At 38.0% G+C, this 27,605-nt stretch overlaps 1 protein-coding gene across 2 annotated transcripts in view; it reads right to left on the bottom strand.

Moving 5' to 3' along the window:
• Positions 1–4,835: 4,835 nt before the first annotated feature.
• Positions 4,836–27,605, bottom strand: part of LOC136702251 (MAM domain-containing glycosylphosphatidylinositol anchor protein 2-like) — a 224,236-nt gene continuing 201,466 nt past the window's right edge. For both annotated transcript variants that reach the window (XM_066677224.1, XM_066677225.1), the window contains exons 12-17: positions 17,950–17,970; positions 17,077–17,232; positions 11,710–11,871; positions 7,470–7,603; positions 7,013–7,112; positions 4,836–6,315 (exon numbers count right to left, since the gene is read on the bottom strand). In XM_066677224.1, coding sequence (XP_066533321.1) covers positions 6,224–6,315; positions 7,013–7,112; positions 7,470–7,603; positions 11,710–11,871; positions 17,077–17,232; positions 17,950–17,970 — 665 coding nt within the window. In that variant the 3' untranslated portion in view covers positions 4,836–6,223. The remainder of the gene's footprint in view (positions 6,316–7,012; positions 7,113–7,469; positions 7,604–11,709; positions 11,872–17,076; positions 17,233–17,949; positions 17,971–27,605) is intronic.

The raw sequence follows: 27,605 nt of genomic DNA, 5'->3' as shown, positions 1-27,605 counted from the left end.
AGTGGTACTTTAATATACAACCCAACCCCATGACCGTAAATTGTAGACCTTACAACTTTCACAGAGTAGCAATAACATAAAAATGACCTTGTTCTCCTACTTTACTGTCCATTTCATCAGCTCCACATTTGTACAGTGTTGTCCATATGTTTGCTCAGCATATTTTATTAGCCCCATTTCACCATTTTCCAGTGGTCAGGACAACCACAAGCCAGTAATATTTGGGTGTTTAATCATTCTCAGTACTGCAGTGACACTGACATGATGGTGGGGTAATTTGTTTATAAACAGATCAGACACAGAAGTGCAGCTCGAGTTTGCAAACAATGTGCTCACTGACTGTCCACTCTGTCAGATACACTTAGCATGCCGGTCCACCGTGTAGATGCAAAGTCATAGACAGTAGCTCATATCATATCTCATGTAGTCCAAATTTAGTGGCAACAGGATGCTACTGAAAGGATACCTTTGGTTGGTGGACTATTCTCAGTCCAGCAGGACTGCTGTGTCTGATCCACCCCTACTAGTGCAACACACACTTACATCACAATCACATACAGGTTGTAACTGTAGAACTACAAATGTACATTGCTATGGACAGTGGAGCTGATAAAATTAGATAAGACATGTAATATACAAGGGTGGCGCAGCAGGTAGTGTCGCAGTCACACAGCTCCGGGGACCCGGATGTTGTGGCTTCAAGTCCTGCTCCGGGTGACTGTCTGTGAGGAGCTTGCTGTGTTCTCCCTGTGTCCGCGTGGGTTTCCTCCGTGTGCTCGGGTTTCCTCCCACAGTCCAAAAACACACACACTGGTAGGTTTATTGGTGACTCAAACGTGTCCGTAGGTATAAGTGTGTGTAGCCCTGTGAAGGACTGGTGCCCCCTCCAGAGTGTGTTCCTGCCTTGCGCCCAGTGATTCAGGGTAGGCTCCCGACCCACCGTGATCCTGAACTGGATAAGAGGTTACAGACAATGAATGAATGTATAAACAACGAAAAACATGAACCTCCATGTTTTTTGTTTGTTTGTTTTGTTTATTACATCAACTGAACACAGCAGCTGTACTTCGCACTGTGTGAAAATCATAAAGAATGGATAAATAGAAATACTCCAAAATTACTTGGAAAAATGTTTTCTTACACTGATGTCCATTGAAAATTAAGAAGGTTTTTTTTTCCTTCCCCTGTAAAGTTACATGTTTTTGGCTGAATGGTGTATTATATTTGTGATTAAACATAACACAAATTTGACAATTACACATACCTTCAGATCCATAGCATTGAGTTTTCCTCTCGGAGTAAAATGATGACAAATGCCTCAGTATGTTTAAAATTTGAAACAAAAGCAATGATTTTCTCCTGGGTCATATAAATATCATCACTAATCAGTTATTGGGGGGGGGGGGGGTTCGTTAGTCTACAAGGACCTGAGCTATTCTTAGGAGTCTAATTTCCATAGCTTTAAAATGGTTGGTTATTAAGTCCATGACCAAGCAAAAGTTAGAGGGAGCATCTATAATTGTGGGATAAACTGTTCTCTGGTTTGTTCAGGTTCAGAAGCTCCATTCACAGAAGCTTTTATTCACTGTTTGAATTACCACAGTTTTGTAGCATGGTCTGTGTTTACTTTCATGCAGCTAGCGCTCTCTCGAACATAGAATCAGTTCCATCTACAGCAAATAAGTGAATATTACCAACTTATGGAGAAGGAATAGAGCAATATCCTCATCTGAGTTCATGCTTTTCAATGTTTGTATGTTTATTCATTGTCTAAAATCCTCCAAAATGTTGTTTTTCTGCAATTATTAGAGAAAGAAAGCTTATCATACCAGACTTTTTTACCCATTTACTGACATGGTGGCTTTGTTAGAACACATTAGAACAGTTTCAAGCGCACAGACAGACTGGAGAGCAGCAAATGGTGAAAGAACATCTTTAAAATTCCACAAAATTTTTTTTTTTGTTTATTATCATGAACTCTGCCTTTAAAAGCGGAACAAACTGAAGTCTAGATTCTAAAAGTGCATGTTAGCTCACATTTTCAGCACAAACACAACCTATTAATGTGAAACAAATTTGCCAAGCACTGATGTAAAATACCTGTTTTTATTATTTTATCATTAGTTGCAGGGATGGCACAAAAATTGGTGATAAATCCAAAGAAATACAGTGAAAAGAAGCCTAAGCAGAGCACAAATCAGAGTACAATGATTGAATGTCAGTACAGGAGATTTGCTAAGAGTTATTACACTGCTCCTAGAATTATTCATCAAGTGTGCGCTGGACACGGAGAGCAAATGCAGATAAAGGTAATGAAGGACCTTGTGACACTATCAATATTAATAGCTGTTGTTTAGCATCATTCACTTGGAAGTGGACCACAGAACTTAAATAACAGCAGTTAAAAAGCCCTTCACTTAATGACAGACATTATGAGCAACTGAAACACATCCTTCTGAGTGAACACGGTCCATCACTAGCAGACGTAATGATTTTAACACAGTGTTCCCAATGTCAGGCTATTGTTCTTGTATGTGAAGAATCTCAGAATCAGCTGATAATGCAATGAGGCCTGTGGGCAGTTTAGGAGAGAGATGGGGAGTTTTATCCTTTACAACATGATTATCCAAGCTCTAAAAATGCCCCAAGTATACAATCACACAAGTATATTTTGGCCATCATATATGTTTTAGTACCTCCAATTTCAATTTAAAATGAGGTCTTTGAAAATGCCTTAACTTTGATGTCGCACAGCGGATGTAGCTGCTATAGTCATAAATATCATTTGCAAGGTGGGCAAACAAATAAACATCAAAGTCTGTTTAATGGGTTTGTGCATGTAGCACTGAGGTAACAGGTTTTTGGCCTTATACCAGAGTCTTGGCTTAAAACCCAGATTCCAGTTCCAGCTAAATTTCTGTGAGAGATAGCTGATAAATATCTTGGCAACCCTTTCTGCCATATGCTCTGCTTTTAACACCTGGTGAGATGTAAAAATGTCCCCAGCATGTCTGTTTCCCCTCATGTATTCTGGAAATAGCGGAACGATGAGTGGCACTTTGTACTAAATTACATGAGACCATACAAATGTACATGAAAATTACATATATGTACAATATACACAGTATTAAACACTCGGTCATGACTTCAGCACTAATCATTTGTATGGGAAGAAAAAAATGGCATGTTGGTCAGCTGTTGATTATAAAGAGAAAACTGTCAAAATTTACATAACCACAGTGAAATATTTTCATTTCTCATGAAAAAATAACTTGGTATATAATATTGGATAACACTGTTGCCCTTTTTGGAGACTAGGATTTCATGCCCAGATTGGGCAAGAAAACAAACCGATGAGAGTCCTTGGCCAAGACTCCAAACACTAGAATTGTTTACTCAGAAATAGGAATAAAATAAAGTAATATAAATAAAAGTAGTATGTAAATATCAGTATTATTTAGGAATATGGGATATAAGATCCCTTCTTTTGTGCACTTAACTTTTAATACAATAACAAAAATAATACATTTAAATTAGATCAAATTTGCGTTTAATCTTCAGAAGTTAAATTTGGATTACGTTTGAGTTTAAATTTTTCACGCTTTGAGATTGTTGGCCAATTTAGGTTATTATGGAGATTCAAGCAATCTTGTGGTAAATATGACAAGCCATAAAAAAATCTCCATATTTTATAGTTACAGCAGGTAGTGATTCCCTCTGATTTGGACAGATGACATAGTGTGCACAATAATGGGTTTAGCGTGTCCTGTATTGACTGTGAATCATTGTGCTCTGGTTTGTTCACATCTTCTACATGTATTGTATCTGTTTCCTACCACACCTATAGTACACTGCATAATCCAGAACATATATGTGACTCACTCTTACAGAACCAAGGATATGGAGGTCTCCAATGAAAACAGAGCCTTTGTTTTGTGTACCATCATTTTCTGTTTGGATTAGTCTTGGAAGTGAAAGATACACATAAGCAAAAATACAAGTGTTTCGCTTCAGGATTTGAACAGATCTATTCCAAGTGCAGTATTTAGAGATTCACAGCAGCAAAGTCACCAGAACGATGAGCGTGAAATTGCTGGTAATGTAACTGAACCCAAAAAACAACATCCAGTTAAAAAAAAATATTTTTACAAAACAGGTTTGAACCAAATAATTCTGTGTGGATATGAATTAAAGAGGAATTTCATTTTTTTTTCCAAAATTTGAATATACTCAGCTTTGCAAGAAGTCAGTCACATTTATGTATTTGTACTGCATTTTAAACGCTGAACCCCATAAATCTTGTGCTTCCCGTATTCATACATAAACATCTCATATAAACCTTGATTAACAGAGCTTCTTTACATATACAAGTTATACATTTACCAAACCAACTTATTCAATATGTTTCTTGCCATTTTGATATTTCAGCGATGCAGGGGAGACAACAATAATTAAAGAAAGTTAAAAGTCATAACAGTTTAAAAAAAAAAAAAAAAAAAACTAAACAAAAAAAAAAATTACAAACAAGACACGGCTCCTCAAAACATTTTTTTTTCATAACCAACAATATACGTAAATGTTACCTTTTCTTTCTTTCTTTCTTTCTTTCTTTCTTTCTTTCTTTCTTTATCTTCATTTTTTTTTACAATGTTTTTAAAAACCAGCTGGTTATGGATGCTCTCAGGTAGAATTTTTTTTGTCCCACAGTTTATTTTCACAGTTTGTGTAAAATCAGAGAAACATTCTCGCTAGAGTAATAAAATATTATTATAATCATTAATATATTTTCTGTCAGAATGTACATAGTTCAGTATAGAAATGACAGCGGTGTGGGGGTGGGGACAGTAGGCCTTCTTTTTAGTAGTTGTCTCCAGGGTGATGTTTGTTATTCTAAGGCCCAGTTGAGGAGACATGTTCTACAGTGATGACTGGGGGCAGGCCTGTGTCCGTGTGGCATCCAGCCATCATCCAGTGACCTGCTGTTTTCCCAGTCCAAAACAACGGCTACATTACAGCCGTCATTAGAGATATCAGAGGTCTTTGACACGGCTGTCTAGTTAAGGACCTCAGCATGCACACCACCATGAATCTCGGGTGGTCTGTTGCGCTGAGGTCTGGGGCCAACTCTTGATCTCCAGAGGAAATGGTTGTGCCATTCAAATCAGCACTTCGAAGGAGCAAAATAACCGTGTTATAAAATAGCCCATTGGTGACATTAGAAACATTGACATTGGTGTTAATGGCCAGGCTCACGATTCACTTAATAATCTGAAGGCACTTTTTTGTATTTCATGGCAGAAAGTGGCACAGATCATGTCACGTTTCTGGCAGTGGAGAACAGAGGAGCAGAGGTCTTCATCACCTAGCTGATCGTTTTCTGCCTCTCCAAACTCCATGGCCTCCTGCCACAGGCCTCGGCGTGTCCATCTTCCAGTCTCCTTTCCTCTCCTCCTCCTCCTCCTCCTCCACCATTCGCTCCCAGTGACCTCTGACCTGCTCTCCAGGCCCTGGCCTGCCCCTAGGGCATGTGAGCACAGTGTAGTGAAATCAAAACAGGCAGCTACTCAGGTCCAGGATAGAAAGCCAGGACCATTTCTGTGTTAGCCCACAGTTTCAGATACCATTTTTTAAAATCTGTGTTCTAAAGCACCAAGCCAAAAAAGAAATGTAATAATCCCATGGTTTGAACTGAAGAGAAGGTGGAGGAGAGAGAGCTGAGTGATGAAGGACAAAAAGGATGACACACTGAAAAGGTGTTCGTAGTAAAGAGCTGGGGTATACTGCCATCACCTTTCAATATTTTTCACCACTATTTTTCTCTCTTAAATGAGCTTTTTACTGCCAGCTGGCAAAGTTGTCCTTGTGCTTTACAAACTGTCCTCAGGTCTGTGTGGGAGCCCATCCCGATGAGCCTCGCCTTCCACAACCGGCTCACTCCATCAGCAAAGTGCTCTCCTCCTGGTCCTTGTGAGCATCTTCACCCAGACAGAGTGTGCAGATTGTTTTCAGTAGATACATTTTGCCAATCCTTTATTACTTTTTTGTGTATTTGTATATTTTTTTCTCTTTTTTTATCATGTTTTTTTTATTTCTGATAATCCATGTGGAGCCAGTGCTGTGTCCCTCTCAGTAATCTGAGTGTATGTATCTTTGGTGATTATATATTGAGGGAACAGGGACACAGACTCGAATGCTGTTGCCAGTCTCCACCCGAACCAGGTGGTCACCTCTCACCCCAGAAGAGTTTGAAAACCAGGGTGGCACTTAACAGCCATATATGAGTCTCTCTGTGTGGAGGAGCCTTCGATCCGATGTCTGATAGATATAATACGAGAGAGAGAGAAAGAGAGGGAGAAAAGTTCACGTCCAGAAACATTAAGTTTATAAATAATTTGTAAACTATTTATAAAATAATAAAAATAAAAAAAGGAATCAATGTGTTAAATTCTATCTTTTAATATCGATATTTCAATAAAATTATAATATTTACATACAACAAATATATAATTTAACAATTCAAAAAATGTTCTGAGAGGTGCAGGTTTCTCGAATTTCACATCAGACTAGACGTTTTCCTTTAAGGTCAGTTAAACTTAAGTGAAACTTTTCTATTTTTTTTTCTTTAAGGGATTACTTGAGAACCATAAACTCCTGGAAGCCAATGAAATCATTGTGTTTCACTCTTTATGAGAACACACTTAAAGCTCAAACACATTAATCAAATGACAGGAGTATGCAGTACACTGCAGTGATATTGCTGAGAATAGCAAAGGCAGCCCATTTAGCTGCCCCATTTGCTCATGGATTTCATCAAAGATCAAGCTGCGAGGAACAAAATCCTTATTTCCCTGTCAATAGCACTGTCAATTCCACACCATTACCTGTCTTGCCTTCCATTTTCTCTCCCTGTTTGTCCCAAAGCGCAATTACAGAACTCTGCTGGGCACAGTCAGGGTGGCTTGCACTTCCACATTACAGGCTGGTTACTATGGTAATACGGTTTTATACATACCTTTGGAAGGAGGGTTTGGACACTCCCCTTCCTCCAGAGTGACATCATCAATAGCGATGTCCCCTTCGATCCCTGGACCTCTGACACCTTCGAAGATCACCTGAATAAGGAACAGGAAACACAAAAACTAACATTAGAGCCTAAGGGGTTATGTAAAATACATCAGTATGAAATTTCCTCAGATTCAGCACAAAGACTAAATCTGAGGTAATTTGATGAAAAGGTAAGAAAATAAATGATCAGTTTTATAAAAAGCACAGCACAGGATCATTTTTAAAATGCTTAAATAATGTTAACTAACTTAAATAATGTTAAATGGTAAGTGAACCATGATATATTTGGAAAATACTGCAATACGGAATTTCAACACCAAAGTCAGATTATAAAGAACAGAAGTCTGCCTAGGTGTATTTTGAGGAGAAGGTGCTGCACGCAGGTGATGTGCCAGTGCACTCACCTGGAAAGAGGAAGTGGGGTGGATGCTGATTTTGGCCTGTCTCCACCGATCTCCCTGGTTACCACTGAGTGACCAGACTGGACCAGCATCTGAAGTAGCCAGACCTTTCTGCTTCATGAACGCATTCAGAGTGCCTGCAGAAACATCGGGTCACTTCCTTAGAAGTCAGCTACCTTTATACAATCATTTGTGTTAGGAACAGCCACATAGAACATTGATTATGCCACTTACTGCATTAGATTGTTATTGTTAATACTTTCTGGGGATCGTTGTGAGAAAATGTAAAAACTGAGATATTTTTGATTTAGAACGCATATTTGGAATCCAAATGTTCATTAAATATTGTTCAAAGTGCATTAAAATATGCACCATGGAATAAACCTGAGACCTGCTAGCAGTATAATTCACTTGTTCAAGAATTTCCAAAGCAAAGTGCAGGGCCAATACACTTCAACTAATATCTATGGTGCTCTCTAAAATAAGCTAGTCTGAACAGACAAAGGCAGTGTTATCATGTGTGCACCCTTGCTTGGGTGATATAGGAATCCATAAACAGTTCCTGCACAGGATTTGTAGACTTCTATACATCTATGACAACAGCTGAAGCTCATATTTATTCACTGAAAGTTGACTGGGAGAAAGAGCGAAAGAGAGAGTGAGAGAACACCCACAGGGATAAACAGTTTCATTTACAGATGAATGCTTTAGGTATACTCTTACTCGTACGTGACCCATTGTAAGTCACGGAGGAAGCTATAGCCAAGCTCCTGAAGATGAATAGCATTAAGCCTCGCCTCTAATGAAAGTGCTCTGATCCTTTAGCCTCTTAGGGACAGGCATTCAAAAGTGAGTGTTTGCTTTGAGTAAGTTGCCTTAATCCCGTAAACAAATTCAGAGAGAGAGAGAGAGAGAGAGAGAGAGAGAGAGAGTGGGAAAGAGAGAGAGAGAGAGAGTGGGAAAGAGAGAGAGAGGCACACTTTGAAGATCATCACATTAATTAGCTTTGACCTCATCGCAGGTAGCACACTTCGCCCCCACAGTGAAATATAGCTGTGTTGGTCCCCTAAGCCAATCAATGCTAAAGATCTAGACCCCCACAAGCTGCAGCCTGCTGCTCTGCTCACTATAATCCCAATACTACTGGGACCCTCGAACACTCGGTGCATGTTACTGCCGACTTAGTGTTTGTTTTCTTTGTAAAAGTCTCTGAATGGTTCTAGTAGAGACATTTTATGGTCTATAACTTCCACAAATCTCTGGACATCATGCAGGTGCTAAATGTACACAGAACATGGCCCCCCCACACATGCGGGAATAGTTCTGCGGTGCATGAACTGTTTTATTTTGGGACTACTTATGTAAAATGAGATATAAAATATGGAATGATAATAAACTTACTTTGCTCCTTTAAAAGGCAATGTGAAATTATCGAGCTGTCAACAAGCCTGAGAATAGCGGGATAAATAACAACCATTCTACAAGGCGGCTGCTTGTGAAACAATAACATGGACCCAGCGAGCACACAGTGGCCATATCACTGTATATTTTGGTTCGTAATTTCTCTTTCTATTTTTCTATTTGATCCTGACACCTTGAAATTAGTAAACTGGATAATAAACATTCTTGGGGCACATGTTCAATGCTTGTCCCTTTATCTTGGTCTTCTTTGTGTGATTTAGAGGCAGGTGCAAAGCTACATTTCTTGTGCCAGGTCAAGTGACAAAAATAAAACAATAGGTTACACCTCAGTGGATCCAATCCTCATGGTGAATTCAGGGAAAAAAATACAAGTCTAAAGGTGGGAATTCTTCTCTATGTAGGGGGTGGAATGCCGCAAAGAACACTGATAGATTTCCTTTCAGTCCAGCACGACAAATGTGAGGCGCCGCCTCCTAAATTGGAAATGTCAACCCTCGCGAGCAGCCTCACTTCACTCAGGGGTAGAGAGCATGTACTTGTGTGAGTGAGTGAGTGAGTGAGAGAGTGAGAGAGAGAGAGAGAGAGAGAGAGAGAGAGAGAGAGAGAGAGAGAGAATATAAAAATGTTGTAGATATGGGAGTGTTAACAGTTTGAATGTTTAACTGAACAAGGAAAGTGTTTAATAAAAACAACTATTACCATAAAACTCCACACACCTCCAACACTCACATAGGGATTTAAATGGCCTGCATTTTCATGAGCAGCACTGATGATCACAGCCATTTGTTATTTTGCTTTACATACTGAAGTTTACAACAGAATGACTTGCATGTGTTAGTATTTTTTTTATTATTTTATTTTTTACAAATATAATTAGCCTTCTTTTCCCATCTCACTGTAGAATCAACACTAGTTTGTTTTTTTCCTTTGCTCAAACCAACCTGTAGACATACAAAAAACTACTATAGAAACTACAGAAATGTTTTTGTCTACATCTGTTTAGCTGGCAGACTCAGAATTAATGCAGTGCACGAAAAAAAAACAAACACTAGAATTATCTCTACTGTGCATTATGGATAATAACTTGAATATGTTTTTCCTCTACTGGCAAGCCACCTTCCATCTTTGCTGCTGCTGTTGTTTCCACTAGCCCACTGAGCTGTGTCAAGATTTGTTGACTGAAAAGAAAAAAAAAAGCTGTAGAAGAAAAAAAAAGCACACTCTGACCACCTTCCTGTAGAATATATATTCTGGTGCTTGTACTACAAGAAATGTGCAGCTATGTCTATTCTATGAAGACAAATTCCTTGTATGTGTAAATTTACTTGGCCAATAAAGCTTGACGCCGCTAGTATTGTGAGTTATGTACTTAGGAGAGTGAAAAAGCCAAGTTGGAGCCACATACTGCCCTTAAAAGACTTTAATTCAGTCAGGACTAGCCCAAAAAGTGAGGCAAATGCACCTTGTTGTTCTGAATTATTCTGACACTTAGATGAAGTAATAAAATATTACAGCACATGTGACAGCATGTGTTATTACAAGCTATGTGCAAAATCCCACATGAAAACAGCCTTCCACAAGAGTGTCCCGCAGCCCTTTGTGCTGCCTCTGGAGCCTGTAAATTCCTGGGTTAGTCATGCCTGATGGCAGTGCTTGTGGCGGCAGGACATTAGCAGCAGAGCTAGTGCCAGGGCACAGGGACAGGCGCAAAGGCCACGGTACGACGTACAGCATAAGATGGGATGGTGAAAAAAAAATTCCCCCTGGAGTCATGTGGAGTTACATGACAGATATCACAGTGCGGCACACAGACTTTCGCCTGCTGTAGATCCAATCTTTCTCTTTGCCGGCAGAAACACACATTCCACACTCCAGGGAGAGAGGAGGAGACATACCCAGCACAAGAACAAAATCATGAGTGGGGCATCTGAGACAGAAGGAGGGGCTGTGTGAACGTGACGGGAGTGTGCAGCATATCCATGTGGTCAAAAAAAGAAGAAAGCTAAGGAAATCATGGGGTGATATCTGTACAGATATCAGCAACACATCACGTTTACAGCAACACATCACATTTACTTATTTATCTTCCCACACCACCCAGGGCATCATTTAATACAGAGTAATGCATTCCAACCCTCCTAGCTCGGTGTCAATTCAAGTATCAGGTACTGGCTTCTTCCATTACAACAGCATGTATAAAATATAGTGCATTTAGTGGGGCATGATGATTGGTTGGTGTGGCATTCACATGTGCTCCATTATATGATGGTGGGAAGAGGGCAGCTAACAGTCACAGAGACTGCAGAAAGTGTTTTCTGCTCTGAGAGCATAAAGCAAAAACCCAGTAGTGGAGAAGAACAAGAAAAGGCAGGAGGACAGTAAGTGCTCTGCCATGAACAAGGAAGATGTACTATATTCACCTTATTACAGTATTAGTCTATGTGTTCTGACTCAGCTGCATCATTGCTCTATTAGCAATAGCATGTGTCTAGTGCATTTCTGCACACAAGACAGGACCGGATCCAGTGATGTTATCAGGAGTGATTTAGGTCAGCCCCACTGGCTATGGACTGTGCCGCTCCTCTCCCTGTTACACTGTATGCCAGAAGCTGACATAAACTATCTACTCCAGCAACTTGTCATATTAATGGTACAGTTATGTGAGCCTGCTCTAAGAGGCTGTCAGAAAAGATGTGTCTTTACAGTCATTTACTCCACCAGATTCTCCTGGTAGTTGTGGTGTGACGGTTATTACAGTGTGTTGGGGAAGAACCTGCCAGGCACCTGCCTTGGTCAGCTTTTAGAGCGATCTCTCACTTACCGATGTGCTTCCCGTACATGTGGTAATAAAAGCCAAAGCAGTACGCTGGAGGGTTAGTTATGCCGTAAGGGTTTTTCGGGGCCACGTTGAAGATGGGGCTCAGCAATCTGGCCTTGTCCCCTTCTTTCCGAGGTCGGGACGTTTCGATGTACATGTAGAAACCTGTCCAAAACATTAAATTACACAGATCAGCATTCCTGCTTACAAATTAATGGGAAAATATATATATATATATAAATTTAGTGTCTGATACCAGTCGTTTAATGCATGTCACAGTTTCGAAAAAAAAAAGTACATATTTGTTTATTAAAGTGCAAACATTATTAATGCAGTATTACAGGTTTATGACATATTAGAACAAGATAATATTTCAATGAATTCCTGCGTGTTTTTGTAAGTGTTTGTAAGACCTTTTACTCTGCCAAGATGAAAGCTTGTTTGGTAGCAGCTATGAAGCTTCCATTAGACATTTTTATAAGGTAATGTTCCTTTAACATAAAGGAAATTGAACAAACATCTTAGTTTTTAAATCAATTATGTTATGTTTTTCTAAATATTTGGCTTTACTAAACATATACATTCCCTCTGCTATTTAAGAAAAATAAGTACATTTAAAGACAAAATTCTTTTTTTGTTGTTGTTGCTTGCATGATAAAAATTTAATATAATGTATGCTACATTCCCCATTTCACCAACAGTGACCAGTAACAGCTGGCTTGCTGTGTTTGGGTAATTTTGTGCACTTCACATTTTGCAATGCTGAGAAGGTTATTGCAGCAGAAAGGGAGTTCAATATGAATGAGGTAGTGCAGGGTGAGGAGCAAGCCTAAAGTCAGAGGAGTCATTTCATAATTCATTGATTCCAGCAGCAGGCAAAAACAAAATGTGTGCTGGAAATTGGAGTCATCACTGAAAATCAGGTATATCATCACATTCATATTAAAATGTAACTTCATTTTGTACACACAATTTGACATGTTACTTTTTGTGAACAAATTATAAATGAACAGTGATGATCAAAAATGAATAAGAAGGAAATCCTCGTTATATTAGCATGCATCAACATTTTGTACTTCTCTTCATGTGGTTTAACAGCAACAGCTCTGATACAGGGAATTTCACTGTCAACAAGTGTAACAAGAGGCTACATGGAATCGGTTAGAAATACAGAAGCAGTTTGAGAAGGAATAAACTTAATGTTACTTTCACTGCTTCATGAAGTATTTTTCACAGTAATTATTTTTACAGTTTTATTAGTTTATTGGTCATTATTTTATTAGTTTTTTTTAATACCCTTGACATCTGCTGAATTTTCTGGGGGTGACCATTAACATAATTTGGCCTCATATGTTTAATTCTGCCCTCTCCAGGGTGTATTCCCACCTTGTGCCCAATGATTCCAGGAAGGCTCTGGACCCACTGTGACCCTGAACTGGATAAGCGCTTACAGATAATGGATGGATGGATGGATGGATGTTTAATTCTTCCATCAAATACATTAATTACCAAGCAAAAAATTAAGTTTAAACAAACAAAGCTGCATTTTTCCACATGTTTTCATCCGCAAGACATGTCATTTGATATGGGGTGTGTAATCATTTACTTACACCTATGCATAAGGCAATGGGAAGCAAGGAAATGTATATATATATACATAATACATAATATATCTTACATTTTGTACCAAAGTGTATATTATTGCAAGAGAAATGAAGGAAAAATACAGAGAAAGTGTACGACAATTATAAGAAATATTGCTTCCTTCCCCTGCTAGAGGAAGAGTTTTACCCCTCCTGCCTTTCCTCCTGACAACTCCGCACTGCTTTCTGCTCTGTGAAGCACTTCTCACCTCCCCAGGTGAACGTGCATTGATGTGAACTGTTACCTGCTCCCAGGCTCTCTTCACTTCATCAAGTCAAGGAGGGGGTTTGGCACTTCCAAATATTTGCTTATGTTGGGCTTGCACTTCATGCACAAGCACCTCGGTCACCTCCAGCTTCAAGTGCTTTTTTGCACTGCTGCTCTAACTGAACTATTTTCATGATGCTCCATTGCACAATGCTTTCAGATATGTTCGATGAAAAAAAAAAGTCAAGAACTGCCTACTTTAAAATATTTTCTGAGTATATATGTAAAGTACTCAGAATTACGTCTGTGTAAGAAGTCTTGGATATTTCTATTATAACGCCTTTTGTTCCTAGCATGTATGGACACATTAATCAAAAATTGTGTACCTTGCTCAGAAATGAAGATATGTATAGAGTGGAGAGTACAAAATTCAGTGACCACCTTTTTATTTATCTAGTCAAGGTAGTATTGTTCAGTTATTCATTTTTCAATGTCTGAAAAAACAAACAAAAAACCCCGAAAAACTGGAAATTACACTAAACATCCAACATGTCATTGCTGTCTAATTAAAAACTCAATTTTTAGCGGTTTTCACTTTTTTACATGTGTCAAATGTGAGTATTAATCTCCATATGTTCATAGAAGGTAATATCAAAATGACCAATGAAAACCTGAAAAATCACAGTTTCTTTAACAAGTATCTCCATGAAAAATACGTATCTCCCCGTGTTTTGTCCGTACTTATATTTGCTGTCTACAATACACGGGTCTGCCTGGGTGGGCCTAGGATTACCCAAATTAGACCAAGGCCCACCCAGTCAGCCAGAGCTAATTCCCTGCATGGGAGATCATGTGTGCAGACACATTCTCCTTTCTGAGTATTCTGCACAAATGCACATTCAGATCTGGACCCCAAGGCAACGTGATTAGTGTCGCCAACCGTCCCATATTTGGACACTACAAGCCGGTACTGAAGGCGCTTTATTCTATATTTTTGAGGTGATACTGTTAAGTGGATTATTTTTTGAGACCGACAGACAAGCTCTGCACCTCTCCCTCAGACAGAGTGAGGAGCTAATACTCCACAGCACGACAGAGAATGCGCTTCTCATTGGCTGTCACTTTTACTTAGCCAGTCAGCATCCAATGGAGTCACAGTCCCTCCCACAGGGGGTTGTTTTGCAGCGGCGCCGAGAGCCTCAGGGCAGAGCTGAAACACTGGGAACTTGAAGCTCTGCTTTTAGATAGAACTAATGTTAGCATCGTGTCCTGAAGAAATCACATTACAATTATACAGTTATAATTATTATACTTTTCCTTAATAAATGTGGTCAATTTTAAACTAATTCAGCATTTTCCCCTGTTTCGTATAGGTTATTAAAAACGATCAATAATTATTCATATTGAGTGAAATTAAATACATTTTCAGGAGTATAGTTTTCAGCTCTATTGCTCAGCCCCACTTAAGAATAAAATATTTTTAATCATCTTCTTTCTTAATTTCTGTGGACTTCACAGGCATTTTAACTGTTATTATAATCCATGTGGCATAAAGATGGTGGAAGTCACTGGAGAACAACCATGCAGTAACAGGTGGACCATCAACATTGGTAACTATAAGTTCAAAACTATATGAAGGTTTTCAAATCAAAATCATGACACTTTTGCTATACATAGGTTTTTTTGGAATGATTAGACGAACCATGAATGAGAATACTCAGTGAGATGCAGTAAATCCAAGTCTACCAAGACTCTTCCATCCTGCATTGGATGTTGAATCAGACTAAAATCTTGATGTATAGCTGAATACCTGTTATAGCTGTTTACCACAAATCTCAGTATATATGTACAAAATAATATGTAACATACATACACACAGGATACATCTATCCTTCACTGTTCTCAGAGTTCAGAGTTGGATGATAGAAACATGTTTCAAATGCATTAATCATGATTCCTCGTACTCCCCTCCAGCAGGACTACAGAGGCACTTCAAACCATTCTACTCTGAGTTTGGGAGGAGGAAGGTGGGCGCTGAAGGCCCTCCAGCCAAAATCAAATAGAATTTCTTCTTCTACTGAATTTGATATGGGATAATTACAACCCATGGAGGACTTTTGATGGTAATGAAATGTTGGACAGTTTTGAGCCATTAGGATGATTAAAGCAAATGTATTATTTACAACATCAGCTGCTGCTGCATTCCCATAAAAGCCACAATCACCAGCTTGCCTCCCTCCAGACCTCCCCCTACCCTTCCCCTTCCCCTCACTATCAAAAGCCTCTTTGTGGACGTGTCAATAAATGGAGGTCAGACTGAATTACGGTTGTAACTGGCAAGTGCCCCCCCCCCCCATCCTCTCTTTCAAGTTACTTTCAAAACCATTACTGCATGTTGGAGGCAGTTTTGGTTTAAGTCAAGAATTATGCGCATAATATGTACAGCTGGGATTTGTCCAAATGAAATTGCTGAATGGCATTCGGAAGTTAACAAGAATTCATTCTGGGATGCTGATGACTTTATTGAAACACAACCCAGCTTGCCCACAAAATAAAGGATGAAACACTAACGTGTTTACATGCTGACATTGAAAAATTGTGGAACTGGCAATGGTACATGACATAGTGGCATGCAGCACTGTAAATATAGCAATGGTGACTGCATCATTGCCTGTGTAGTGTGTTGAATATAGTTTTTCTGTACATAAAAGTTTCATTTATTCATTGTCTGTAACAGCTTATTAAATTCAGGGTCGCGTTGGGTCCAGAGCCTACCCGGAATCACTGGGTGCAGGGCTGGGAACACACCCTGGAGGGGGCTCCAGTCCTTCACACACACAGTCACACCTACAGACACTTTTGAGTCACCAATCCACCTACTAACGTGTGTTTTTGGACTGTGGGAGAAAACTGGAGCACCTGGAGGAAACCCACACGGACACAGGGAGAACACATGGCAGGGAGAACTCCTCACGGATAGTCACCCTGAGCGAGACTTGAACTCACATTTCTTTACAATTTTGTCTTACTGTAAACAATGAGTTAAACAGGTATGTAGGGGCTTTAACTATAAATAACAGCCAGTTAGAAAAACAAAACAAACAAATAAGGCAACACTTTTACACTTGGTGAGTTATTTTTTGAGGAAAATGATTGAATATTCCATATCTGTGGTAAAAATGTGTGGCAAAATATGTGAACATTTTTAGTATCTCGTGTGACCCCCTTAGCAATAACTGTAACTAAACGTTTCTGATAATTGTTGATTAGTCCTGCACATCAGCTTGGAGCCCATTCCTCTGTACAGAACAACCACAACACATGATGACTAAAGCAACATTTCTGCATGTCTTCATGTCCGGTTATTTAGATGTCGTATCAACAATGACATTCAGTAAAATTTGACTGAAATATCTGGTTTGGTGTTCATATACTGCCAACATGTAAACACAGCAAAATGACTGCTGAGATGATGACGGCCATCCAAGGTGTTAGGCAGTGCTTAGATTGTGTACATACCTTGTTTTGAACCTGAGCGGTCAACACTAGGCCCTGTGTTTGGAGTGTACTTCGTGTCCCGTGTGGCGGCACTGTGTCTCGTCCAATCAAAGTTGTCGTTCTTGTCCTGAGTGAACATGCAAATGGGCTCCTCCTCAAAACTGCAGTGAAACTCCCCTGACAAGGAAAACACTATCATTTAGGAGCATTCCAAAACACACACATCATCAAGACTTCAACAAGGACTTACTTAATCGTGTTTAACTTCCTAAATCACACGGACAAACCTTTACAACCACAAAGAGGTGGAGGGAAAAAAAGAACAATCAATACAATCAATCCAAGTCACTGGCAAACAGTTTAAAGGCCTGTCCAGCCTTTTTTCACAGCACTGGTGAGGGGCTATTGGAATTCCGCTCAAACTCCTCATGATAAATATTCATTGATTTTATTAAAACGTAGCTGGGAGCAGTGTGGAGTGGTGACCTTCAGAGAGGTGGGATCTGGGGGGGTGGGGTGGAGGGGTTTACACAGGTAGCACAGAGATGTGTATAACTCTCCGGTAAGAGAGTGTGATAGTCTGGGCTCTTGACTCTTGCCCACCTTCAGGCCTCAGTATTTAAATAGGGGTTTTGGCCCTGGCAGCACTGCTAACACCTCTCCCTCTCCCCATTGGAGGTCAGGTGAGCTGCCTGCAATCTCTACTGCACAAGGAACAGGGATAAGATGGAGCTCTGCTGGAAAATAGTGACAGGGGCTTCGTGGAGACACATGTTGCTGCACGCAGACATTTCACTTATTGTAGCATCAACAGCTGACCAACAAAGATCATAAAAACAACAGTACACATTTTTAGACTCAGGGTTAGAATACAATAATAAGTTAAATACTCACTCAGATGTGGATTAATGGGAGCTGAAAAGAGAGAAATGGAAAATACTTCATAATCAGTTCTTAGGAACTGCACAAAATCAACATTCAGTTTGTAAAGGTTTAATGAACAGACTTAAATTTGAAGCAACTTTTTAAAATATACCGCACTGTAAAAAGTTCACAGATCACATTTGATTTATTTCATTTCCCATCAACATGGCCAGCACCTACTGTTCATGCTTTAAAGTTAATTTACTTGGGTAACTAAGAAGAAAGTCAACAGATAAAAGGGAAATATCAGGAATCTGCCAAACTGGAATTCAAATAATGATTAAAAAATGTTATAATTAAAAAAATAATAATAAATTAAAAATAAAAGAGAAAATGAACCTCTAATAAAAATACAAGAATTGGCAGCCCTACAAAACTGTTTCAAATCAGATAAAACTGCTCTTAAATCTTTTATCTTTGTGAAAATCTAGCATCAATCTTGCATCAGACCTTAATACACTCTAATGTTTTCTGTCCATCTTTCCACAGTTCCACAGACAACTCAAAGATAACTGAAAGGATGTGTTGCTGTGAATGATGAATTTGGATATATATATATATATATATATTTTATATATAACATTTTGAAGCAATACAAATTCCCATAAAGGTACAGAGTAGACACAACATTTATCTTACTAACTTAATTGTAGTGTGGATAGAAATAGTGTAAAATGAGACAAAACATTCCATGAAAGCCAAATATTTTCTTGATATTTTAAATAAATGTTTATGTTTATGAAATTGTAAGTCAGCACACACTATACTAAACAGAACAATTGTTGTCCCCTAACATGAAACCTGCCTTGATTTTGACTGCAGACACTGCATTTTCCTTCCTTCAAATTACCAATCATCAGTGTTGTGCTGCATTAAATGACGCCTATTTCTCAAGCGGAACATAAATTAATTATTGTAAGCACAAGAAGGGTGTGATGTAATTAAATGAAATACAGGGAGGAGGAAATACAAAGATCCATTAATAAGCTCCATAAACTGATATAATGAGGCGTTAAAAAGTTCACTGAAAATTGCACAAAAATAAAAACAAGTCAATGGATTAAATGTGACAGTCAAAGTTGTTTTAGAATTGGCTTTAATCACAGTACAACACAATAAAAAGTTTAAATCCAACTTTAATTACTCACATCCCAAGCTCCACAGCCTAAACCTCCTAAGAGTTCTGTATGAATTATGATAAACCGGGTATACATTTTTACAATGACCATTTTGTGACCATTTATAAAATGATTTATTAGAACAGCAGCAGTCAGGAGTAAAGCAGTATATCCACCATCACCCATGTAACAGCAGCATATACTGGGAATGAGTTGTTGTTGCTGAATATTTAGCCGTATACTAAGAGTGGCATTTGTATTCTTAATTAACTCTGGTGAAAGTCGTCTTTGCAGCAGTTCATTGACCACTATGTGAATAAACTGTTGTTACTCACAAATGAATCCAGAACAAGTTCTCCACTGAGAACCATGCTGGTTGGATCCTTGAAGCATTGAATTATCATAACGAATAAAAATTTTAATGATTTCCTGATGTTAGCTGTCCTATTACTATTCTGTGCACAGATTCGAGTATATACAGCACACAGAGAAGCATTTGCAAATGTGCACTCATGCATTTCAAAGCAGCTACTGCTCAATATACAGTCCTCATTGATAAAATAAGAGGGATACAGCAATAGAAAACAAGCTAAAGGTCAAGGGTACAAAAACGCTGTTTGTTTCAATAAGTCAGGTAGCCCCACAGTAATTTCTTTCACAGAGTAAATACAATCTGCACTGTCAAGAAGATGCATGGGCTTTTTAATGATCGATTCCTGCCATACTGAGTAAATGCAGTACATCGGCTTAAACCAAAAACTTTGTTACCGTGGCATGATTTATGAAATGCTTTAGAGCATGGGAAATATTGATTTCAATCCACTCAATTAAACCAGCTAATAACAAATCATTCCCACAAAGCTAACATGTGTAAAAGAATATTGCTAAAGATCTACACCTATCTTTGTTTGTGTGAGTGTGTGTGTGTGTGTGTGTGTGTGTGTGAAAGAGAGAGAGAGAGAGAGAGTGAGAGAGAGAGAGAGAGATGAGTGTGAAAGTGTCAGAGAGGAGGGAGGGAAAGAGAAGTGCATGAGTGTGTATGAGAGTGAATGACAGTGAGAGAGAGAGGGAGAGAGAGAGAGAGAGAGAGAGAGAGAGAGGGAGAGAGAGAGAGAGAGAGAGAGAGAGAGAGAGAGAGAGAGAGAGAGAGAGAGAGAGAGAGAAGGAGTATGTGTGTCCTGCATGATTCATTGGCAAGATTATGAGGGATAAAATAGTGAAGTCTTTAAAATGCACATGCCATTTCCATATCTTAGAGGTTTTCAGCTATGGGTGGCATGAGAGAGCATGACGCACACCTCTCTCTCCTCTGTCCTCACATGCACTTTCAGGGCTATGTACATCTTACATATCCACAAAGACAAACAAGTCAAAGTCACGATCATTTTCATTCTGTTAAAATTCAATGTTAAAGCGTTTTCTTACAACAAAGTTACTCAGTTTAAATGTAAAATGTATTAGCTAAACTTTGTGGAAATATACTTGCCCTGAAAATCATATTTTGGACTAAATGTAAACATAGCACAAAAAAGTAAGGAAAATTGTGTTTGGTATTTCTTTGTTATAACAATGATTCTTGGCAATAAAACATATACCGCTAGAAAGCCTGTTAATTTCCCTTTTAAGTGGTGCCACATTTGTAAGGAACAGGCATTTGTGGGATTAGCAGCAAAGCTGAGCTTATTCTGCCATTGACTCGTTTGGTGTGTGGTGGACTGGATGATTGAAGTTTGAAGAAGCAAGACATATTGACAATTTAACAATTCATCCATTTAACAAACAGGAGCCTCAGTAGCGTGTGGAAGCACCATACACAGCCACAACAGCCTGGCACCCCCTCCTCATGTTGGTCACCAGCCTGGTCACACACTGCTGTGGGATGGCATCCCATTCTTCAACCAGCATTTGTCGCAAGTCAGAAGACATGGTTGTGTTGGTCACTCTGGCATGAACAGCATGCCCAAGCTGATCCCACAAGTGTTTTAATGGGGTTGAGGTCAGGACGCTGGCAGGCCATTCCTTCCTCTCCACTCCCACATTCTGGAGGTAGTCTCTGATAAACACCGCTCTGTGGGACGAGCGTTGTCTTTTTGGAGGATAGAGTTTGGTCCCAGACTGTGGAGATATGGGATTGCCACTGGTTGCAGGATTTCATCATGATATCTCTCTGCATTGAGATTGCCTCCAAAGATGACAAGCCACGTTTTTCCAGTGAGGGAGATGCCGCCCCACACTATCACACAGAATAAGGTGTTTGGCATTGGCAGTTAGGACTTGGCAAATTTTTTATGGGTGCAACCCACATACTCAGCTCTACTGCTCATCCCACAAATGCATGTTACTTACAAATATGATACCATTTAAAAGGTAAAATAACAGGCTTTTCAACAGTATATGACTTATTTCCAAGATGCATTGTTACAAAAAAGAAATAATCTACTATGTATATTTTAAAAAATGCCATGCTAGTCATGCATATAGGAGACCTGCTCTATGAAGGACTACAAAGCAGTAGATTACAATTCTTCATTTGATTTCAAGTGAGCTACACTTTACAGAACCGTTCATAAATATTATTATTTATGGTGGTAGAAAACAGCCTTGAGTCATATGCAATCTGTCAAAATGTTCCTTTTATAAAAAGCCAAATTATATCAAGGGACCAGGTTCTACATGCACTATTGCCTTCATAGTGTTTCTATGAGGCTTTGCTTTAGGCCTCGAATAAGCCACTCGACGCAAAATTCTCTTAAATATTTAAATGGCTCCATCCAAGATCTGACCACAAATGAATATGAGGCACTTTTGTGTAGCATATGGAGTGCAGCTGTGCTAAATATAGCATTCCGTTAATGGTCTTGTTCCCCTTAACCACAGCGACAAAGCAATCAACATAAGTGTTCAGAGAACAGCAAGTCTTCAAGAAACATTACAAAAAGTGGATTTATGTGAAAACAACTGCTGTGTGTTTCTTGACATGGCTATGCCTGTTAAATTCATGTATCTGGCTCATCTACATCTGTTTTATCAGCTGTTTTTTAGTGAGGTCATGCTTTCTTCCGTTTTAATTCAGGTGAAATTTTAGATGAGCAGGTTCTCGTGAATCATTTTATGACCGTATGATGTATATTACTATGGTTACATTTGATACAATCTAGAAAATAGGTTTTTAACCTATACCTTATTAAACAAAGTTCTGTATCGCTGCATTATGCGACATGCTATAATTATTTTAACAAATTACTCCATCCCCTCATGGTTAGTACATATAGAACACTGCACAGTGCATGCTTCTTTAAAACACACCCTGTTTACCTCTGTTTTTTCCATGAAACTAGCATGTGGATTGTACCCTGATAAGATTTTTACAACATGCATTACTTGTTATTCAGTAGTATGTCCAAATTGTGGTTAGGCAATGTCGTAATATACAATTCAGCTCATTGTTTCATCTGAAGACCAGCCGTGTACATCCTCCATAATTAGCCTTACATTATAATGTTCTGCATTGTGCAGGGTTTTGTTTGTTGACTGTGACTTGAAAAGATGGCTTTTTCACACCTGCTAATGTCGGGCTAAAACGCATCTCAGACCAGCTCCTAAAATGTTTAAGCAAATATGTTTTAAACGCATCTTGGGTGCATTTACACCTGTATTTATATTTGAATGATCTCTATCCAGATAAAATCATGATATTCAAGATGGAAGAGATAACCAGGTATAAACAGTGTTAAACTTAGAACAGGCGCCATTTACCATGATTGTATTTATGTTTATTAGCAGTTATATTTCCAGCCACTATGATATTTCTATAATTATGCACCACTGCATTCTTAATTCATATACAGAGATAAACCAATTTCAATTATGCAGCTGACATATCTTCACCAAATGTACATTTTCCTTTATTGTTAAAGCAAACCTTGGAAATCAGTGTATGGTAAAGATGTTGGAAAATGATGGTGATAGTTAGACCTTACATTACATTCCCTAGTTTTAGACTTCCAACACTTGCAATTGAAAAATACCAAAAGTTGTCCCAAATGACCTACAGATCCTCACACCCAGATGCACCAAATTTTCATGCATTGATATGACAACTGATTGTGGAATTCTGCAAAAGGGGATTATTTTATGTCTGTGGCTAAAAGCTTAGATAAGCAAGGACAAGCAGATGGCATGATTTATCCTAAACGCCGGATCTGAGGCCTTTTTTTTTTTTTTTTTTTTTTTTTTACCAACATCATACACTGTATAATGCACTTCACATGGACAAAGAGACAGACATCTAAGCCTTTAGAGAGCCTTCATGAACACAAGAATCATGCCACAATTCACACTGAAGTGTTTTGACTGCAGCAACAATGCAGACTACAAAGATACTTGTCATTCATGTTACAAAAGAGCATTTGCTGGGGCAAAGTGTCAGTCTTTAGCAATGCAACCATCAGCCCTTACAATTATTCCTCTAAAGATCATTTCTACATTTCTAAAAATTCTATCTCAAGGACAAAAAAAAACTTCATGAAATTGATGCAGTCCTTTCCATTCTACAAAGGAATCACACCAAATGATAAAAGAAAAAGAACACCTCACTATCTATTGCTTCTCTGTGGCATCAGAGCAAAAGTGAGGAAGTGAAAAAGAGGTACCCTGTCTCGTGTGCACTATATGTAGAGGAATACTTCAGCTACACACAGAGAGAACCAAATGCTCTATTAATAAGGGCTGCAAATGACATTCTAGAGATTCAGAATTCATGGAATTTCTCTAAAGATAAAAAGAAAATCTTCAATAACTCAAGTCTCGTTGTGGTTGATAGCAATCCCTAAAATGGTATAATCCAATGTGTTCTGCATTTTAGAAATAAATCCAAACTTAACATGAAATGTCATCCTTCTGGTATAAACTTCAATCGACAAAATATTTGGATATTTTTATGTGTTTCTGAAACTGCTCATTGTAATGTCATAGTCCTTTGTGCACTTAGAGCATTTCAACAAGAGAAGAGATTAACTGGTAACCTATTTGGAACACCATAATCTAACAACAAAAGGCACATCTATCAAAAGTGCACAAATACCCAGCTCAGACAGTCTTAGTTTTCTCTGTGTAAGGCTGGAGAGACTCAGATGTGTTTTTCTTAAAAGAGAACCAACAATGAAAAGAATGATTCCTCACTTTTACTATTTTGAACAAACAATTCTTTTTAGGTGATAATCTGAGGAGATTAGGTTTGATAATCCACTTGCATAAGGAAGGGGAAAGAAAGTATAATAACAAAAAATAAAAACTAAAAAATTTTAAAATAGAAAAATGGCGCTCCTGACAATATTGCATGTCCTGGTAGACAACCAAAATGGTCATTACAACATAAACACAACATAAAACATGTTTAAGATTTCATCAGAAGCAAATTTCACAGAAATAATGGAACCTGCTATAATAAACAAATATCAAAATTAATACTAAATTATATTGCATGTTGTTTTTGTCATACAATCAATTACAGAATGTAGCATATTTACACACACACACACACACATTACATTATTTGAACACAGACAGGATTGAACACAGACAGGATACTGGTGAATATCTTTCATAATAACAGTGCCCTTCAGGTGGATGATGTGGTATTGTTGCACTGCATTATTGGCTGGTGTTGCAAAAACCTAACACAGTCTGAGTACAATCTAATTCAGTCTCCAGGTGCTGAGCTCTGAAATCTAGTGCTCTTTTCTGTCGCCCCGATTTATTTAGAAAAAAAAAAAGATATAATTCATTATAGATTTTAAAAAAATGTCTACACTGAAACTCTGCAGCTGTACAGCCAAGCTACCAAAATACACAAAGCTGACATTTTCAAATGTCTTCAGCTCAAAACCTGGCATTTTGTATTAGTGACAAGCAGCTTTGAGAGGATGCACCCAAGATGCAGAGTTAAAAATGTTGGCCGGTTTTCCCCTTGAATATCTCAACGTGTTCACACATTTAGATCATGTTTTTTTTTTTTTTTTAATATTGCTACTTTATGTAGGCAAATCATTGTAGCATTAAATCAAGAAAGGTTTCTCAGTGTCACACCCAAGTTTTCTTCTCTGTCTCATTAGGAAATCCCATTTTAAGTTATCATCTATTTTGCAATATTTTTTAATCATGCTCCCAGGTACAACATCTAAACATTGTAAGCTTGATCCCCTGTGATGCCATAGCCAACTCTGGCCAAGAATTTTAAATTTAAATATACAAATATGGTGCTTGTCACAGTTTTAATCTATGATGGAGTTTTAGGGCCACAGCATTGAAAAAAAAAAAAAAGAGATTCCGAGATTAAAGTCAGAATTCAGAGAAAAAACTCGGAATAATTCTGAGAAAAAAGTCAGAATTATTCTGAGAAAAAAAGTCGGAATAATTCTGAGAAAAAAAGTCGGAATAATTCTGAGAAAAAAAGTCGGAATAATTCTGAGAAAAAATCTCGGAATAATTCTGAGAAAAAAAGTCGGAATAATTCTGATAAAAAAACTCGGAATAATTAGCTGCGTATAATGGAGCAGACACACTGTAACTGTGGAATGTAGTGTGTTGCTTAAGTCATGCTATGGTATAGATTTCAGGAATAAACACTCTTCTCTTCCACATCAGGGCCACAGTGTGATTAGTGTTTAAACCCTCAATCAGTGCACGGACCCATGGCATGTAGTTTCACATGATACAATTAATGATCACGAAAATGATGGATCCAGAGCGAATAGAACTCCAGCGCCCACGAGGCTCCAATCGCGTTCAAAAAACGCTCGGACTCGTACAAAAAAACTAAAGCTTTATGCATGAATTATTTATTAAACACATTCACACGACATGACGCAGCCCCTGACTGAGATGCATAAAGGCTTTAGTTTTTTGCCGGAGTTCTACTCTGTTATACTGTGTCTGCTCCATTATACGCAGCAAATTATTCTGAGATTTTTTCTCAGAATTATTCCGAGTTTTTTTCTCAGAGTTTTCCACGCTGTGGCCCTAAAACTCCGTCGTATTAATCTGATAATGTTCTTTTGAAAAATAAAAATGGCAGCATTTAATTAAACTGAAAAAATAAAAGCACTCCAGTATGTGTGTATTGTACACACCAATCAACAATAACATTATGATCACCTCTTTATTTCTACACTTACTCTCCATTCCCCTAGTTCCAAGTGAAGAAATAACAAGGTGGTCATAATGTTGATTTGAATTGATTGGTGGATTGGTTAAAGTGTGAATGCTTTTTACATTCCAAATGTTTATTTGACACAATAACATTATAAATACCAGTCTGATATAAAGGTTAATTATATAAAAATGATTCAAAATCATTTTCCACAAAAAATACTTGACCCTATTTTGGAGAAAGTTCATCAGGAGCAATGAGTAGGAATATAACAGATAAAATTTAAAAATCATCCAAATCAAAGCAAAATGTTGGGTTGGTCAATTATTTGAAAATGAATCTAAAGTGACATTCAGAACTTCTAATCAATATATCCTTGTCTATATGTTATTCTGCCCCATCCAATCTGCCACATGGAGGTGACATGGAGGAGAACTTAAACACAGAGGCCAACCGAGCAACTTGTATCAAATTATTTATATTCATTCATTCATTCATTATCTGTAACCGCTTATCCAATTCAGGGTCGCCGTGGGTCCAGAGCCTACCTGAAATCATTGGGCGCAAGGCGGGAATACACCCTGGAAGGGGCGCCAGTCCTTCACAGGGCAAATTATTTATATTACAAAAATTAATTAAAAAATAATGGAATTAATTCTTTATCACTTGAAAGAAAAAGACAACAACGTGCAGTAAACATTAATAAATTAAAGAAAGTCAGTATTATATGTGACAACCATTTGATTTTTTTCCCTTAGATACAGTTTATACAGTTTTATAAAAAAAAAATAATAATAATAAAATGGCAGTTTTACTGAGTGTCTTGGAGAATCTGCCACAGTTCTTTTAAGAAGCTGCATTGTCACACTTCTTTTTTCATGCAAAAACTCAGGAGCCTTCATTATGGTTTTTTTTTTTAATTAAAAGTAACCTCTTTAATAAGTTGCTTTCTTTACAGACATACAATTATTTGTAACATTATTATTATTATTATTGGTAAAGTAAATTTAAAAAGTTTTTGTACTGACTCAATAATGCAGAATTTATAAAATAAATATCTATAACCGAACTTGTACTCAAAAAATAGGGTGCTTAAAACTTTTGCGCAGTACTGTACATTACAGTATAATATCATGTTTACAATCAGCTAGGGTTAGGGTTAGAGGAAATGTGCATATGCGATTAATCGAGTAACTTTATCAAGATATTGTTTTTAATAAAAATTAATCATTTTACCAAATTTGGCCATAATGTCCCCCCATAGATCACTGTTTTTAAATAACCTAGTGACATATTAGCGATTTAATTAGCAGATGTAAACATTGAGTTCAGAAGGTAGAATACATTTCTCACTCTTA

The sequence above is a fragment of the Hoplias malabaricus genome, chromosome 7, assembly GCF_029633855.1.
Source record: "Hoplias malabaricus isolate fHopMal1 chromosome 7, fHopMal1.hap1, whole genome shotgun sequence".
In the NCBI taxonomy this organism is placed as follows: Eukaryota; Metazoa; Chordata; class Actinopteri; order Characiformes; family Erythrinidae; genus Hoplias; species Hoplias malabaricus.
This window is presented reverse-complemented; position numbering and strand designations above follow the sequence as displayed.